This window comes from Saimiri boliviensis, chromosome 1, assembly GCF_048565385.1.
Source record: "Saimiri boliviensis isolate mSaiBol1 chromosome 1, mSaiBol1.pri, whole genome shotgun sequence".
NCBI classification, from domain to species: Eukaryota; Metazoa; Chordata; class Mammalia; order Primates; family Cebidae; genus Saimiri; species Saimiri boliviensis.
The window spans coordinates 160,897,252-160,915,797 of NC_133449.1; the positions used below are offsets into that span (position 1 = coordinate 160,897,252).

The 18,546-nt window shown below is 49.9% G+C and overlaps 1 protein-coding gene across 1 annotated transcript; it reads right to left on the reverse strand.

Moving 5' to 3' along the window:
• Positions 1-3,981: 3,981 nt before the first annotated feature.
• On the reverse strand, positions 3,982-17,352 carry PCYOX1L (prenylcysteine oxidase 1 like). Its single transcript, XM_003934001.4, has 6 exons — positions 17,207-17,352; positions 13,073-13,279; positions 11,522-11,696; positions 9,298-9,509; positions 7,482-7,622; positions 3,982-6,711 (listed from the first exon to the last, which is right to left on the reverse strand). The coding sequence occupies exons 1-6, from the start codon at positions 17,292-17,294 to the stop codon at positions 6,050-6,052; spliced, it is 1,485 nt and encodes a 494-aa protein (XP_003934050.1). The 5' UTR covers positions 17,295-17,352; the 3' UTR covers positions 3,982-6,049.
• Positions 17,353-18,546: the final 1,194 nt, after the last annotated feature.

Consider the following 18,546-nt stretch of genomic DNA (forward strand, 5'->3'; position numbering starts at 1 on the left):
GACTTTGGGTTTGGTTCTTGTGGCTTCGCTTCTTGTGGCTTTGAAGTCAAAAACAGGGTCAGGGTAGGAGGTTCCTGGGAGGTAGATTTCAGATTAATATAAAGGGGTATTTTTCCATTACTCTGATTTCTCCAACACTGAGATGGCCTATTAGACAATAATGTGTTCACTTCTACCACTTAGGGCCGTTGTGTGTTTCCTTTATTTAATTTTGAGGCAAGGTCTCACTCTGTTGCCCAGGGTGGCCCAGTCATAGCTGGGCCAGTCACAGCTGGCCAGTCACAGTGGCCCAGTCACAGCTCACTGCAGCATCAACCTCTCCAGGCTCAAGTGATCTTCCTACCTCAGCCTCCCAAGTAGCTGGGACTATAGGCTTGTGCCACTACACCAAGCTAATTTTTGTATTTTTTGTAGATGCAGGGTTTCCCCATGTTGCCCAGGCTGATCTTCAACTCCTGGGCCTCTCTGCAGATCAGACTTCTGCCCACCTCGGCCTCCCAAAGTGTTGGGATTATAGGCGTGAGCCACCACACCCGGCCCCTGTGTTTCCTTTAATTTGGGTTTCTAAGTCTATGTTTCAGCCACGTTAATGTGGCTTGGTTGCTATAAACCAACATAGGAGTTAACAAGAGCCAATAACTCTACCCACTTAAGGGTGACTGGAAACAAGCTCTTTTGAAGTGGGGAACTCCCCATCTCTGAAGTGTCATGTTAAAACCAAGCCTCTCAAAGATATTCTGGAGCAGACCCCTGCTCTGGTTGGAGCAGATGATCTAGAAAGTCTTTTTCATCTTTGAGATTCTCTGCAGATCAGACTTAGACCAAAAGAAAGGCCTCCAGGTTACCAAAGAGCAGGTGTTTTTAACCTGGGATAGTGCGTCCCTGAAATTTTTCTGCAAGTATATACTTTTTCTGAGCTGAGGATTCCTGGGTTCGAACAGACACTCATAAGTTGAGAAGTGTCAATGTAGATCATTCTTTCTTCCAGCCCTGTCCAAAAGGGGATCTTATTCGATGGTTTGCTGCTATCAGTGATTCTCAAACTTTAGTGAGCATCAGAATCTCCCGGGGGGATTGTTAGACGAGCTTGCCGGAACCCGCAACTAGAGGTTCTGATTCAGGTGGAGGCTGATACTTTGCTTTTTTTTTTTTTTTTGTACTGTTTTCCTTGCATTTATAATATATAAATAGTTGTTCCCAGGTGATGGTGATGCTGCTGGTCTGGTCACTGCACTTTGAGAACTACTGGCTTATATTAAGATACTTTGCTGATCAAAAATGGCAGCGTGCTGGGCGTGGTGGCTTACTCCTGCAATACCACACTTTGGGAAGCTGAAGCAGGGGGATTGCTTACGCCTCAGGAATTTGAGACCAGCCTGGGAAACATGGCAAAACCTCATATCTACAAAAAAATAGAAAAATTAGCCCAGCATAGTGGCACGCGCCTGTAGTCCTAGCTGTTAAGGAGGCTGAGGTGGGAGGATCACTTGAGCCTAGGGAGGCTGAGGCTGCAGTCAGTCATGACTGCACCAGTGCACTCTACCCTGGGTGATAGAGTGAGACTCTGTAAAAAAAACAAAAACAAAAACAACAACAACAAAAAAACAGAAAAAAGCCGAAAACGGCAATGTGGCCTGATACCTGATACACCCTAAAGCCCGTGCCGACTCTTGTCCCCTGGATGCGACTCCCCACTTGCTCCTTCATCCCCTAGCAATTCAGTCCTCCCCCTGGGCCCTCTAACCCCTGCAGCAAATCCCAAATCAGCTGTTCTAGGGTCTAAAAATACCTTCCCTCCAGCAAGACAGCTGAGGGGCTCAGAGTATTTTCTGAGGGTAAGAATAGCTAGCACTTTAGAGTTAATTTCAGTAAAAGGGCCAACGGCCCAGGACAGGAATACATGGCTTGGCTGCTCTAACTTTGGTGCTTAAAGCAGTTTTAGCCCTGAATGTCTTAAGGGTCTAATTCATAAAAGGCCAGTGGTTAGGTATGTGCCTGCCTCGGGTGGTAAGTAACTTACCTTTTTTGGTATTGTTCTAGAGTGGATACTGGTTAAAATTACTCCTGGAAGCTTCAGCCTGGTTCCAGACACATGGAAAATAGACTTCCTGTGCTAGCACACGCTGATCCCTTCAGCAGCCGCTTCTCCACCCTTGGGGCTGCTGTCCCGGTCTTCAGACTTCAGCCCCACATGAAGGGCCCACAGCCCTTTCTGTGGGTGAGGGTGTGGAAGAACTGAGCTGTAGAAGGGTTGCTTGCAGTCCCAGGAGACCCTAGGTGCCCTGGGGCATAAGGGCTGGTGGGGAAACCCCCCACTGTGGTGAGAAGAGGGTGTCTTACTTCAACCCAAGCATCAGGAGCTCCCAGATGCTCCATAAACACCAGCTAGTTTCATATGGATGATGCCTTTTCCTCTTTCTGGGCTTTGGATTCCTCACCTGTGAAATGAATACGTGGGATCTGTGAAATGAATACATGGGATCTGGGGATCTCCAGGGTCTTTCCCAGGCTTACCATCCTCTGACTTAGAAGCTTGGCCTTGATGGGTGGGCTGGCCCCTGGCATAGCTCTGAGTCCCAGCTGGCTCCTCCGAGGCCCCCAGTTTAAAGGCAGCAGCAGGGAGCTCAAGTTCTTTGGAGAGATGGGTCTACACAGCACCCTGGAACTTCCTTTGGTCTGAATCTAAGTGTGCTTCATGTTTGCCTCCTCTAGTGAAAAGCTCACACTCCATGAGACGGGGTGGGGGGGGGCATCATCCCTCGCTCAGCACTGCACCTCCAGTACCCGGCACAGTGTCCAGTGTGGATAGGGGCGCTGTGCTTGGTGAATGAATGCATAGACGCCTCTAAGGGGAGCCCAAGAGCTGCCTCCTGTCTTCCTCTATTTTGCCTTCATGGGTGGGTCCGAGAAAAGAATTCCTTATCAACCTCCCTGGTCCCCCGCTGCCAACCACCCACTCCGATTCTACCTTCTACAGCTGCCACTTATCTCCCAAAGTTCTGAAATTTTGCTTGGGTCACCTGCTCCAGGAGGCAGAGTTCTCATGAAGGGTATTAAGTATTTACTACACTGCATCCTGGACTACTGAGGATGTGTGGCCCTTTTCTTGTTTCATTTGGCTGTCTTTCCAAATGTTCTCTTCTCCCAAAGGTCTGTGAGCCCTTGGGGGCTTCTGTCCAGGCCTAAGAAGGCTGGGGTGGGCCCTGGGGCAAAGGCTTCCTGCTGGTTCTCATTTCTGCAACCTGTCCTTTCCTCCCTGCCTCCAAGGAATCAGGTTTGGGCTTGGGGAGGCAGACAGTGTGGACACTTTGGCTGGCTTTGTTTCTGAGCTCTTTGGGCCTACTCAGGTAAGGGAGGTTTCTGAAGGACACAGCCAGTTGCCATGCAGTCATGCATGGACATGGGGCCAAAGCCCAGCCAAAGACTGAGAATCAAATGTAACTGCCTTGGTTTGTGTCTTCTGTGCACACATTTTCTATAGGGATGCAAGGGTGGGGTGGTTATCAAGGATAAGTTTTGTATTGTCCAGTGCTGGGCCAATACCAATGATTAATTACACCATGACAGCACATGCCATCTTCATTTCAAACAGACCGTGAAAAGATGCCATTACACACTTGGATTTCACTGGACTTCAGAGCCCCATCTGCAGGTGGCTGACATTGTGGCTCTCTCTCCAATACCCTTTCCCCCTCTGACTTTGAGGTTTGGATGAGATCACTTCTGCTCCAGGGACAGGACCTGACTGCTCTAAGCCACTCTGGTTAATCTCACATCCTCCCTGCCCTGCATCATGGTTACTGGTCTTGTATCTGAATCCCAAGTCAATGAGCATGCGGTATTCCCTGGGCCAGAGGAATTGGTTCAGGGGTGGTCCAGCTGGCCCAGAGCCCAAAATTTGATTCAGTGGTTATAAGAAAAGACCTTCTATTCCTGGGAGCTGTTGGCAGCCATCTTGGACCGTGAGAGAAATAGTGGAACTGTGAGATTGCACAATGCTTTATTTCTAGACTTTTAAGTCACAATAACTAATAAAAACTTTTTTTTTTTTTTTTTTGGAGATAAGGTTTTGCTCTTGTTGCCCGCGCTGGAGTGCAATGGTGTGATTTGGGCTCTCTGCAGCCTCCACCTCCTGGGTTCAAGCAATTCTCCTGCCTCAGTCTCCCAAGTAGCTGGGACTACAGGCATGTGCCACCACGCCCAGTTAATTTTGTATTTTTAGTAGAGACAGGGTTTCTCCATGTTGGTCAGGCTGGTCTCGAACTCCCGACCTCAAGTGATCCACCCGCCTCAGCCTCCCAAAGTGCTGAGATTACAGGCGTGAGCCACCGCACCTAGCCACAAATAAACAAACTTTTATTGCTTAAGTCAATTTGAATTTGGTTTTCTACTCCTTCACCAAAAGTCTTCTTACTTGGCCGGGTGCAGTGGATCACCCGAGGCTAGAAATTTGAGACCACCTGGCCAACATGGTGAAACACCATCTCTACTAAAAATACAAAAAGTTAGCCACGTGTGATGCCTCATGCCTGTAATTCTAGCTACTTGGGAGGCTGAGGCATGAGAATTGCTTGAACCTAGGAGGCAGAGGCTGTAGTGAGCCAAGATCAGGCCATTGCCTTCCAGCCTGGGCAACAAGAATGAAACTCTGTCTCAAAACAACAAAAAAAAGCCTTCTTACTGATGTGTTAATTTCATAATTTCCATAGTTATAAGTGCATACTACTTGTATTTTCTTTCAATGAACTACCCATTACCATCACCCTGGCACAGTAAAAATCACCTCAGAGCCAGTTTGGGCCTCCATCAACTGGAAGGGTATTTTGCCCATGCATTTGGCGGTGTTGTTACTCTGGGCACCCAGGCCCTTTCCCCTAAAGCCTGATTTAGCGAGTCTTTAAGTATCTGCACCTTTCTCAAGGCCCTCTACCCTTCCCCAGGAGATTCTAACGTAGTGGTTGGTCCCTGGGCGCCTAAGACTTAGTTCTTCCATTACAGAAAAGGACGGGTCCAAAAGGAATGAAAAGGACTTTTACTTTCTTTTCTAAAATGAGTGATTTTTAAAGGTTTGTAGAAAAAGCAAAGCAAAACATAATTTTCCTCTTATTTCAAGCTACTGTCTGATGAGCAAGTACCAGGCTAACCTCTGAAGAAGCCTACCCTAACACCTTCTTTTCTCTTTCTTCTGCTGGGATGAACACCTAGGGGTGAGATAGGACCTCTCTCTCTACCAGCTGGGGACTCGTCTTCTTTGCATGGCTGCATTCCTCAATCTCTGCAGAAGGAAGAGAAGAGTCAATTCCTCCAGGTGCCAAGGAAGAGCTTCCCTGTTCCTACAGCCTCACAGGTTTCTCTGTTCCCACTGGTTCCAGGAAACTTGGAGATACGCTGATCACTGTTCAGGCACACATCTCTTCCTTGGGTCCCACCACAGTCATCTCCTCCAATATGCAGTGACGTTGACAAGCTTGGAGATGGTGACTAGTGAGTTCTGAACTAGGTACCTCAAATCTAGCAAGTCCACACAGTAAACAGGAGCTATGGTCATTTCTTAGGGTTTCTGATCTTCTCTTTGACATTATTTGTAACCCTCTGGTTGTAAATGTTTCACTGTAGGTTGCCTCAACTGATTGTCCACTGTGGGAGCATGTAGTGAAAAGCAGTAAAAAAATTAGACTCATAGTTCTCTGCTTTATAATCTCTCCCGAAGTCTTCTGGTTCCTAGTTAAAAAACCAAGTCTGAAGCACCTTGTGAAGATGAACTTTTATTTCTTCTTAAAAAAAAAAAATAAATAAAACAAATATACTAGCTTGGATTTCCTTTCCTTTTTTCACTTTCCCCCTTAAAAAAAAGCAGCAGCCATTGTGAGGACCCTTAAGTTAGGCAGACAGTAGGTCAACCGGACCCACACTGGAGGGAAAAGATGCTTGATACATGAGGGGTCAGAGAGGCCTGGCGGGCGAGCATGGCTTATTCAGTCCTGGGCTGCTGTGGGGCGTGATCCATCTTCAGGGGGGGCTGAAAGTTCCTAGGCTTTCCCTGGAGCCCTCACAGTTCAGTCTTGACCTTGTGCATCAAATCTTTTTGATCAATCTTATCTAGGTCCTGGTACCAGCGGTTGTAAGCCAGCAAGGCCACATTCTTGGCAGCCACGGCCATCACCTCCACGGAGCTGGCTGCCCACTCCAGGGCATTGAGGTAGAAGAGCTGGTCATGGAGTGCAAACCTTGGGAGCGTGGGGCGGGAGCCATAGAGGGGATGGGCTTGCCACTCAGCTATCTGCACCGAGTAATAGGAACGGAAGAGGGTCTTCAGCTGGGTTCGAAAGAGGGGCTTGGGGGACTGGACTCGCCAAACAGCTGCCTCCTGGGGCTGCTTTCGCCGGAAGCTGGTAGAAATGTTGACAGGGCAGATGTTGTCCAGAGTGCAGAAGAAGCTGGGGAAATCTGTGGTAAGGATGTTGGCAAAGGGGAAAAGCTTAGGGTCTGGGAAACCGAAGTAGGAAGAGTTGAGGTAGCCATGGACCAAGGAGACAACGGTGGGCTGGAAAGAGCCCTGCACGTCATCAATGGGCGGGTGGAAGCCTTCAAAGGTTAAGTTGCTGCTGCTGTTGTCCAGGTGCAGGGGGGTGGCGATGACCACAATGTCATAGAAGTCAGAGCTGCTGCCTACCTCATTCTCATAGGCCACCTGGTACAGGGCTTTCCCCTCTGGAAAGAAAAGAGCACAAAGTAAACTTTCCCCAGCTGGGTGTAGTGGCTGACGCCTGTATTCCCAGTACTTGGGGAGGCCACGGCGGGTGGATTACCTGAGGTCAGGAGTTCAAGACCAGCCTGACCAACATGGAAAACTCCTATCCCTATTAAAAATACAAAATTAGCCTGGAGTGGTGGTGGGTGCCTGTAGTCCCAGATACTTGGGAGGCTGTGGCAGAAGAATTGCTTCAACTTGGGAGGTGGAGGTTGCAATGAGCCGAGATTGCACCACTACACTCCAGCCTGGGCGACAGAGGGAGACTGTCAAAAAAAAAAAAAAAAGTCAACGTTCCCTTGGCTTCTACCCACTGAACTCCCCACTGGGGCCCAGCATTGAGGGTACAAGACCCTGGTGCCCAGGGTGCAGCGGGGCTGCCTAGATGGTGGGTCCTGTTCTCTCCACGCAGGTGTGGCTGCAGAGGAAGCAAGGGACCTGTAGTCCGGAGACTGTTTCTGCTCTGCCTCCACTGCAGACCAGCTGGGGATCTTGGGCAAGGCTGTCATTCAAAGTCCTCATGAGTCAACAGAAAAAGGCTGGGTTGACGCAAGTCTCAGCTTTTTGGAAAACAGCACCCTCTAGTGTCACTGGCAGGGCTGGGGATTCTCAATGCTTTTCTGTACTACTCCCCAAGGGAATCACCGACCAGGGCTGAGGTACAAAGGAGGCAGGAGTGTCCAGTCGCCGGGAATTGGCATGCGTGCCCACTCCTGCTCTGTCTACGCACCTGTGCTGTGCAGGGTCACAGAGGTCACTGCGGCATGGATCACATTGGCCTTGGTGAGCTTCAGCAAACCGGAACAAACCAGCTTATTGCCTCCTTCCACAGACCACAGGCTGCCTTGGGCCCCGGCTAGTGACATGGCTCCTGGGCAAAGTGGGAAAGGGCTGCTGAGAGGTTGTCAGGGCCGTGGGGCAGTAGGGCTGGGGAGTCCAGTACTATTCGACTGGGCAAAACTCTCCCAACCCTGGGCATGGGAGACGGCAAACATACAAATAAGTACAACAAAGTACACAGTGCTTTGGGGGGAAGAACTGTGCTCAGTGAAAGAGCCAGCTCCCGGAGACCACGTATTGTGAGGTCTGTTTTATGCAGAATGCCCAGACGGCAATCCACAGAAACAGAGAGCAGATTTGTGGTTGCGCAGGCTGGGGGGTGCTGGGGACATGAGGGCTAAAGGGCAAGGGGATTCTTTTTGGGGTGATAAAAATGTCCTAAAATTGATTGTGGTGATGGTTTCAGAACTCCCAATGTGCTAAAAACCACTGACTATACACTTTAGATGGGTGAATTACACGGTATGTGAATTCTATATATCTCTATACAAAAATGCTACAAGGAGACACACAAGATACCGAAAAAGTGAGCAGCGAGGTCACACTGAGGGAACACTGAGGCAGGGCCTGAAGGCTGAGAAGGAGCCAGCATGTGCAGAGCCAGATGAATAGTATCGAGGGTACCAGGGAGGTGCTTGCTATTGTAAATCTTTTCATTCATTTATTTAACAAAAATATACTGAATGCCTAGTATGTTATGGATTAAATTATGTCCCCCTGCCAGAGGTGTTGAAAACATTATCCCTAGTACCTGTGACTGTAAGCTTTATTTGGAAATTAGTTAAGATAGGGTCATCAGGGTAGATAGAGCCTAATCCAGTGTGACTGGCATCTTTATAAGAAGGAAATTTAGGCACAGAGACTGACGTACGCACAGAGCGAATGCTAAGTGAAGATGAAGACGGTGATCAGCGTGACGCGGCTACAGGCCAGGAATGCCAAACATTTCCAGGAAATCACCAGAAACGACACAAGACGCATGGAACAGATTTTTTTTCACAGCCCTCGGAAAGAACCGACTTTGCCAACACCTTCACCTCATACTTCTATCCTCTAGAACTGTGAGACAATAAATTTCTGGTGTTTAACCAACCCAGTTTGTGTTACTTTGTTATGGCAGCCCTAGGAAACAAATATAGTCCCTATTCTTCTTTTTTTTTGTCTTCATTAGGCAAAACCTATTCTTTTTTAAAACAACTTGAGTTCTGTGTTTGGGATGTTATCAGTGAACAATAGGCAAGGATTCCTGCTCTTGTGAAGCCTACCTTCTCCACTCTTGTGGTCTGTGCCAGCAGAGAGTGAGCTATACACAGGCCGAGCCACCCCCGTCAGGAGCTGGGAAGAGGAGGTGCTCTAACAGTGGCTCGAAGGCCTCAACGGTAATTCTTGAAACCAAAGAGAAGTGAGCAGACCATCATCTTAGCTCTAACACTTACACACATGCAAGGGATGATGAGGCAACTGGGAGTGGTAGAAACACACTGGACTTGTGATCTGAGCTTTGCTTTCACTGTCTGTGAAGTGGGGTGATACTGTCTCCTGCCAACTCACAGCCAGTGCCAGAATCAAACAGGATGGGGGAGCAGAGTGCCTAGGTGACTGTAATGAGCTGGATAAAGGGGAGGTTATCATGGAGACCTCCAGCCCATTATGAGCACCCTGGGCAGAAGAGGGGCAGGCGGGCAGGTCAAGGGCTGGATGCTCACCTGCAAAGGCAGGCATCGCTGCTGACTGGCCATAGCTGGCCCGCAGGACAGCAGAGACGACGTCATCAATAAAGCGCTGTGTGACGCCCACCTGCAGCAGGGACTCGGCAACAGAGTGCTGGGTCATGTTGACAAAGGTGGCCTCTCCCAGTGAGTAGAGCAGCTCCTCCACACCCGAGAAGGCATAGCCGTGGGCCTGGTACTTATAGATCCTAGAAGACACATAGAGCTGGAGTCCTTGTGGAGGAAGGCTTTTTGCCTGACCACCTGCCCCTGGGTCATAGTGCCCGGGAGGCCCAGCAGGAACCCATCACTTCCTCTACATGGAGCGGTGGGAGAGGAGGCTGGTTATGTTCCCTGGGGCCTGTTCACTGCCTGTGGTGGGCCTATCCCACCTAAAGGGAGTGTGGAAGTATGGAATCTTCACATCACGGCTGTGCCGAATAACAACTGTATCACCTCTCTGAGCTACTCCCTGCCTGAGGTCATAGTTCAGAACCCTTTCTTCACTAAGCTGGGAGTGCCAGGCAGTGGGCTATGGCCCACTCCTGCTGGCACATCCCCACTCCAGTAGTGTCGGCTCTGCCACAGCTTCTAGGACTCGATGGCATGTTGCAACTTCATGCTGATATTGTCACCGTCTCTGCCAGTCCAGCCTGTCCTCTCCTCTGGCTTGATCTGACAGGGCTCCCACTCACCCCCAGGCTCATGTCTTGTCCCTCCGTCACTCATGTAATCTCATTAATCTCATTAGCATGGATTAGAAACATCGATGGATTTCCTGACTGGCGGGCCTTTGAAATGCTGCCCATTCTAGGGCCACTTTTTTTTTTTTTTTTTAGACGGAGTTTCGCTCTTGTTACCCAGGCTGGAGTGCAATGGCATGACCTCGGCTCACCGCAACCTCCGCCTCCTGGGTTCAGGCAATTCTCCTGCCTCAGCCTCCTGAGTAGCTCGGATTACAGGCATGTGCCACCATGCCCAGCTAATTTTTTGTATTTTTAGTAGAGACGGGGTTTCACCATATTGACCAGGATGGTCTCGATCTCTTGATCTTGTGATCCACCCGCCCTGGCCTCCCAAAGTGCTGGGATTACAGGCGTGAGCCACCGCGCCCGGCCTAGGGCCACTTTTAAAAACATGTTGAGTTTGGTTATCAATAGGACACCACAGGGAGGTGTCTACAAAGGAGAAATGTGAGTCTGTAACTGAAGAGGAAACTAGAGTTGACAGGGAGAAGTCATCTCCCATAAAAGGTAGAAGTCAACATTATTGATCTGGATAAAATTGACAAGGGAGAAAAATATCAGAAAGAAGAGCGGTAAGGAAATAAGCTTTGGGTGACATCTGGAGAATATTAGAAAGAAGGGCTATAAACAGCAGAGTTATAGAATGGGAAGGGAGTGGAGAAGTGTCAGGAACCAGGGAAGGAGGGCACAGGCCACACTTAAGTGTCTGACACTGAAGGGAGGCAGACAGCGATGGGGTCTGAGGAACAGCACCTGCACCTGGGGCTGGAAGCAGTGAGCACCTTCGGGAAGGACTTTGAGGAAAGGCGGAGTGACAGCTTGGTGAGTGAGTGAACAGGGAGAGAAGGGAACACCTGCCCTCCACATATGGGACCAAAGGTGATGGGGAGGGGGCTGGAGGCCAAGGATAAGAGGAGTGGTGAAGAAAAGTGTTTATTCTAGATGGAAAAGTGGGGACAACACAGTTCGCAAATGCAGCCCGTGGACTGAAATGGCTGCCAACGTGGAAACACTGAAAGATTTCACACACGACTCTGGATTCTAGCTTGTTCTGAACAGTGAGGAGATCTAGCCACATGAAGTGGGCCTTGTACGCAGCTGGCTGTAGATGGCTGCGGCGGAGGGCTGCCTGCCTCCTTCAGAGGGGGCCTGGTTCTGCTCTCTTCTACCTGCTGATTCACTGACTCACATCCCAATTCAGCCCTTGTTAAGTGACTGAGGTTGCAACCCATGCTTTTATTAAGTGTAGCAGAGGGAGGGTAAGAAAATGAGTGCCAGTGTGACAATACTAGAGAGACCATTACTGGGCCAACTATGGCCACTCCTCATGCCAGGGCTTGCTCTGAGCCTGCATTGAATTGTGCTGGCCCAGCAAAGACCTTTTCCTTTTTCACAAAGTATAGTCGAGCTGGTTCCTCCCCCACCTCTTCTTGGTACCCCCGGGAATGCCATCCCCACAGCTCCACCAGCCCTACCTCATGAACTTCTCCATGACCTCCTCCACCCACATCTGCAGCCTCAGGAAGCTGATGCCATAGTGCCACCAGAGGCGGAAGAGGTTCAGCAGGTACCAGTCGGTCTCCTCCAGCACAAAGTGCTCCCCGCCGAAGATGGCGCTCCTGCCCACCACCTCACGGCGGTGCCTCAGCCCTGCAGAGACAAAGAGGAGCCCCTCAGGTCCCCTCCAAGACTTGGAGCCTTCTTGATGCAAATGGACTGGCTCCATCAAAGGAAACACCCACACTGTGGTTTGTTCATTTGTGCCGCTCGTTTATAAACAGTGAACAGGTGCACTGGGAAAATGGCTCGACTACCTAGTCGATAAATGAATGAAAATGAAAATAATGTAACATTTTACATTTTTTTTTTTCCCAACAGGATCCACAAGGGAGGGAAACTCAGATTTTATGCCCAGAATGTCCAGGGGCTGAGAGCCACTGGGCTTGTTCAGAGATGGTGGCCTTGGGCACTGAGATCACATGGAGGTTATCCTAGCTTCTTACAGCCATCCTGCATGCTACAACTTACAGAGCAGTGGATTCCTAAATACAGATACAGCTACTATGACTTGTTCCTTCCCCACCCCCACAAACCTCACGTGGCACATTGCAACTTCATGCCGATACGGTCACCATCTCTGCCAGTCCAGCCTGTCTTCTCCTCTGGCTTGATCTGACAGGGCTCCCACTCACCCCCAGGCTCATGTCTTGTCCCTCTGTCACTCATGTAATCTCAATAGCATGGACTGGAACCATCGATGGTTCCAATCTGCTCTCCACCTTAACAATATACTTTATCTCGGAGATTGTCCTGTATCTAGGCATAAAAACTTCCCCATTCTGACTGCTGAACAGCCTATTGTGTAGTTAGACAATAATTTGTTTAAACCCAGGTCCTAGCGGATAGGCAGATAGGATACGCTCAGCCTTTTGCTATTATAAACAATGCCGTAATGAATAACTTGGTATCTATGCTACTCTGCACATCTGTAAGACCACCTGCAGCATCACTTCTGAGAAGTGGAGTTTCTGCATGAAACAGAAGGTGTATTTGACAGATGCTGCTGGGTTTCAATGCCAGCTCTCTTGCTGTAATGGCTTTAGCTGAGATCTATACATTATCTGAGCCTCAGTTTCCTTAAGAGGAGATCTAACACTCATCTTGCAGGTTGGTAGGGAGGATCTGAGGTGATGCCTACATACCACCCAGAAGAATGTTGGGTGTCTGGCAAGCACAAGCATGTGGAAGGTGATATGATCACGATTATTTAGAGGCAGCAAATTGAAAGGGCAAGAAACTGGCCTAGGAGTCAAACCTGAGTTCTAATCCCGGCTCTGCAACTAACTCACTGTGTAACCTCAGGCAAGTTCCTTCCCCTCTCTTGTCTCTGCTGCTGCATCTGTAAAACGAGGAGATTGGGCCACATCACCTTCAGGCCTTGATGGTCTGGGAAGTTTGAGAAGGGGCCCAATGCTGTCACCAGCCCCAGGGCGCTGGGCACTGGAGCCCCAGGACTGACCACTCACCCAGCAGCTTGACGAAGTCCTGCATGTGCAGGCTCAGGGAGTGGAAGGAGGCGGCCCCACTCTCGTAGTGCTGCTTGTTGACGGAGATGGTGGCCAGGCGGCCACCCACGGTTCCCTTCTCATACACGTCGATCTGCACCCGAGGTCCAAAGTGCTGCTGGAGGAAATGGGCCACAGCAGAGCCCCCAATCCCGGCCCCAACCACGGCTGTCAGCAGGCCCAGGAGGCAGGGAAGCAGAGAGACAGAACAGGAGAGTGAGACGCTGGGGCCCACCCTTTGCAACCTCCTGCGCTGGTGGTTCCCAGGTGCTTAAATGTTGCAGGCTTATAACATTTCCAAAAGGAAATTTACAGACGGTCAGTGGAGCTATTAATAAGAAGCAAAGGCAAACCTGAAAACTAACATTTACTATAACCCGCATTTCATAAAGAAAAAGGCATTTCAGCAGCAAAAGATGGGCAAAGAACATTGAAAGTCAGCCGGGCATGGTGGCTCACGCCTGTAATCTCAGCACTTTGGGATGCTGAGGTGGGCGGATCACCAGGTCAGGAGATCAAGACCATCCTGGCTAACATGGTGAAACCCCGTCTCTAAAAAAAAAAACAACAACAAAAAACGATTATTGAAAGTCAGATGACCATTTAAAGAGAATAAATTTAGTTTTATACAAACTCACTACTTTGCTTCTAGTTTTCTTATTTCACTATGAATTGGTAAAAAGTTACTGACCAGTTCTGCTCAGTGATCAGTGTTTGGAAACCACTCCTTAATCCAGGGATTGGCAAACTACAGCCTGCAGGCCAAATCTGGGCAGATGCCTGTTTTTGCAAACAAAAGTTTTATTGAAACACAGCCATGACGCCCTTTCTTTTATTTATTGTCTATGACTGTTTTCATTTTAGGTAGAGTTAAGTAGCTGCAACAGAGACTGCATGACCTGAAAAGCCTAAAGTATTTACTCTCTGATCATTTACGGGAAAAGTATGCCAACCCCTGGTCTAGTCCAACCTACACCGGACACTTAAATCATCTCTGTCTGTGTTTGTCAAGACTGGAATGTACCCACCGGGCGCGGTGGCTCACGCCTGTAATCTCAGCACTTTGGGAAGCAGAGGCAGGTGGATCACCTGAGGTCGGGAGTTCGAGACCAGCCTGAACAACACAGTGAAACAGGCAGGAGCCACTGTGCCTGGCCTGACACTAATCATTAAACAGTCCTGTGAGAACTGTAAACAGCTATGAAGCTACTGAATTGGACTACCACTCTACCTATAATTTTTCCCCATCATGTATCTGTATCTGAAACACTACTTTCTTCTCATCAGACAGTCCAGAGGCCTTATCCAAAAAGAAAATGGAATAAACCTATTGTAATTTATCCTTACTGGACCCACTGGGACCCAGAGTACCAGCTGCTGCCAGGAAGTGACAGGCAATCCTCAGATAGCACCAGGTTCTCTATGATCTGGCCTCCGTTTACTTACTCCACTTCCTGGCCTACCCTTCCAAGATGCCACCTTCTTGTCTGTCTAGGCTTCTCTTATTGTGGTCGTACAGCTTTTGTCTTATGCCTGGGCCTTTGCCCAAGCTGTTCCCTTTGATAGGAGTACCGTCACCCTGTGTCTCACTGGCTTTAACAGCACTCAGATGTCACCTATAGCTTGGCTTGACTGACCCACCTGAGGTGAGTCAGGTGTTCCTCCTGTGCATTCCCCACGGCACACTCTGCTTACCCCTAGCCACACTGTATTCAAGTTATTTAAGTACAGAGAGAGAGCGGATGGCCACTATGCCCCCAGATCCTGGCAGACAGTAGAGTTCATGAAGTATTTTTTCTGTGTTGAAAGAATAAACCACTTCCTCTTAGTACTTACAAAGCCACTTCCAAGGCAGCACATAACCTTTTTATTTTAACCACTGTGCTCCCGTCCCCACCATGTGCAAAGAGTCCCAAATTACCAACTTCTCCAGAGAAACTGATATTAAGGCCTAGGAGCTGCCCAAGATCAGGAAGCAGAAGACACCATTTCATTGTGAACCAGCTCATTTAACACAACTGACACTCACTCTCTAATTTACAGTAAGATGTCCTCGGGGACAAAGATAAATCAAATAGGCTTCTGTCCCCCAGGAGGCCGGCACGGAGTGGGCAGACAGACTCCTGCACAATTAGCTACAACGAACCGTGATGAGGTACAACAGGGTACCAGGGAGTCCTGGAGAAAGCAGTGAATTCTGTCCCCGAGGTGGGGACACAGGCTTCTCAGGGAAATAAGATTTCATGCAAGACGCTGGAGGACAATCAGTTTTGTCAGCGAGAGGGCATGCATGCTCTGCAGAGACCAGCATGAGAAGGGCAGCATATGGAACTATATGGGTGGGTTTAGAGGGTCCTGATGCCACATGGCAGATTTGATCCTGCAGGAGCACAAGGATTAAGCCATCCTAACAGGAAGGTATGCATTCTTGTGGGTAGAGTCCAAACCACCAAGGGCGGACAGAGGCTCCTGTGAGAGGGCTGAGGAAAATCTAGAAAGCTAAAGGGCAGCGTGGCATTGCCAAGTGTCCTGCCCTGGATGATTCTTGGGTGGGGCCAGAAGGGTCAGCTGAAAGGAGGCAGGCAGAATGCTCCATGTTGCCACAACGCAGCAATTCTGCTGGCTGGAGGTCCTATCCCTTCCCCAATGGTGAGAAATGTCCTGTCCTGTTGCCTGTTCCAAAGAGAAAGGGGAGTGCCCTGCATATTCCCACAATACACTCCGCTTACCCCTAACCACACTGTATTCAAATAATTTAAGGGCAGAGAGAGAACACATGGTCACTCATGGATACTGCCTGCCTAACTCTTCCACATCCTTCAAAGCCTGGCTCAAACGCCACCTTCTCTCCATGAGGGCTTCTCTGCCTACTCTAGCCTCAGGATTCTCTTTCCATGGAAAGCTCTAAATTCTCAGTCTCAAACTGTTTCCTGGCATGCTTCAGTCTGTCTTAACCCTGTATGGCCTGGGTTGCGGTTCTAGACCCTGTAAGTTTGCGGTGCTTCTATGAGATGTTCCAGGCACTCCTGCCAACTGGGGCGCATGGAGGGTAGCATAGTGGAGTAGGGCCTTTGTCCTCCCACCCCGAAGCCCAGCATCTCTGCCTGTGCGAATATTATGTGCCAGGGACTTGAAAATCTCCACGAGTCATGTAGTTAAAAAGACAATTGTTGAGGGAAGGGAAAAAAAGCTACTGTAAACACATATGGAACTCTAGTCAATGATATGCACGATGAAGTATTTAGTGAAGTGTTCTGATGTCTGCAATTTATTTGGAGATGCATCAAAATGCAGGATGGATTCGTGGATGTCTAGAAGGGTGAGTGATAGTTACGTGACATAGCAAGTATAGTAGCAGTTAATGGCAGAATGTAGGTGGTGGGTATACAGATGACCACTATAAAATTCTTGCTGTACATGGGAACATTTTCAAAATAAAGTATTGGAGAAACCACACACACAATGAACAGCATGACTGTTGTTAAAAGTTCCCTGTTCTGTCAGCAAATCTCCAGCAGACCTAGTGTTCTGTCTCTGCCGGGACTGTCTCCTATCGACCTGGGGTGGGGGTTTGGCTTAGATGTTACTTCCAAGAAGCCCTCGTGGGGCCGCAAAGAGAGATGAAGCGCCCTTCCTCTGCATGCACTGTGCTTTCTCAGCTGAGCACGGGCTTCCCTGTACTGTGAGGGCTCTTCCCACAGCAGGAACTAGAGCACCACATCTGCTACACAGACAGCCCTCAACCAACCTCCGTGAATGACATCGCCCAGCCTCTCTGTCTTCCGTCACCCGGCGCCTTGAAAACAGCCAGGTTCACGGCAGATGCTCAGTGATCCTGGACCTCCCGGTGAGATCCGTGACCAGTCCTGCTCAGGCCTCTTTTCCGTCCCCGGTGGCCCTCTTCACCTGCCACGCCCCAGCCCCATCAGGACCTTCCCTGCCGCGTCCCCTTCCGCCCTCTCCTCCACCCACCTCCTCTCCCGAGGACCCCTCCCTCACCCAGCTGCCCTCCTCTACCCCCACCTAGCTGAGAGCCGAGAACCCTTTACTCGCCGGCCCTCCCCAGCTGGGAACCCCATCGCGTCCTTCCCGCACCGATTTTGCCCGGCGGAGCATCTCCGCCAGCAGCGGCGGCGGCGAGAAGCGCGGTTAGCGCGGCGAGCAGCGGGGCTGCGCGGGCCATGGCGGGCGGCGAGAGGGCAGCACGCCGGGTTCGGCTGCTCGCGGGTTGGCGCTCGGCTCTCCGCCCCGCCCCGGCGCCCCACTGGCAGTCCCGCCTTCCTGCCGCGCCGGACCCAGCCCCGCATTGGACGAACAGCCGTCCCTCTCCAGCACGAGGCCTTCATTAGCTCCGTGTCTCTCGGGGTCGGCTCTCTCATTGGCAGCTTTCCCGTCCCGCCCCCTGCGTGCGGGCTCCTCATTGGCTGGTGCATCCCTGCCCGGCGCAGGTGTGCGCGCCTCGGGACCTCAGCATCAGGACCAGGGCCCAGCTGCGGCTTAAGGGTGAAAGAGGCAGAACTGAAGCTTTGAAGACCTCAGTTATGTCCAGCCTCTGCGTTATTGACTCTGTCTTCTCTGTGTCTCACTGTTTCCTCTTTTGTAACAGAGACGAAGAGTCCTGCTCCACCTTTCTAGGTGGTTGTAACCATCTTGTAAGATAAGAGGTGTGAAGCCCTTTGCAGTGTCTGCAAGTGCTGGAAATTGCTGACCAAGCATGTGGCCAGGGTGGGAAGGCGCTAACCTATTCATATGCTGACATAAGCCCTATGCTTTCGTGATGGCTGTTATTTATGTGTTCGCAGTTTTTATATAGTTGCTATTTCAGACTTGCTAGTTTATCATGCTGTGAAAAACGGATTTCCTCTGGCAGAAAATAAAATTAGGGATGGGTTTCAGAATAAAGAAAATCCGGAGGCTGGGGGTGGCTCAAGCCTGTAATCCCAGCATTGTGGAGGGTCAGGCAGGGGGATCGCTTAGGCCAGGGGTTTGAGACCAGCCTGGGCAACATAGTGAGACTCAGAGACCCGCTTTCTAAAAAAAAAAAAAATTCGTCAGGAGTGGTGGTGCACACCCTGTAGTCCTAGCTATTCAGGAGGCAGGGGTGGGAGGCTTGAGACCAGGAGCTTGAGGTTACGGTGGGCTATGATCGTGCCACTGCACTCCAGCCTTGAGTGACAGAGACCCCGCCTCTAAAAATAAATATATAAAAATAAATACAATCCGTATTTACTCAGTCAGATTATGGCTAAAATAATAAACTGGGCCGGGCGCAGTGGCTCACGACTGTAATCCCAGTACTTTGGGAGATCACTTGAGGTCAGGAGTTTGAGACTAGCCTGGCCAACGTGCTGAAACTCCATCACAACTAAAATGCAAAAATTAGCTGGGCATCGTGGTGGGCATCTATAATCTCAGCTACCCAGGAAGCTGGGGCG

Excerpts from the sequence above, each read along its gene's own strand:
- PCYOX1L (XM_003934001.4), bottom strand. The coding sequence starts at position 17,294 with ATGGCCCGCGCAGCCCCGCTGCTCGCCGCGCTAACCGCGCTTCTCGCC. Across the intron at positions 7,623-9,297 it reads AGCGATGCCTGCCTTTGCAG|GAGCCATGTCACTAGCCGGG; the intron begins GTGAGCATCCAG and ends CACTTTGCCCAG. Across the intron at positions 6,712-7,481 it reads TGTGACCCTGCACAGCACAG|AGGGGAAAGCCCTGTACCAG; the intron begins GTGCGTAGACAG and ends TTTTCTTTCCAG.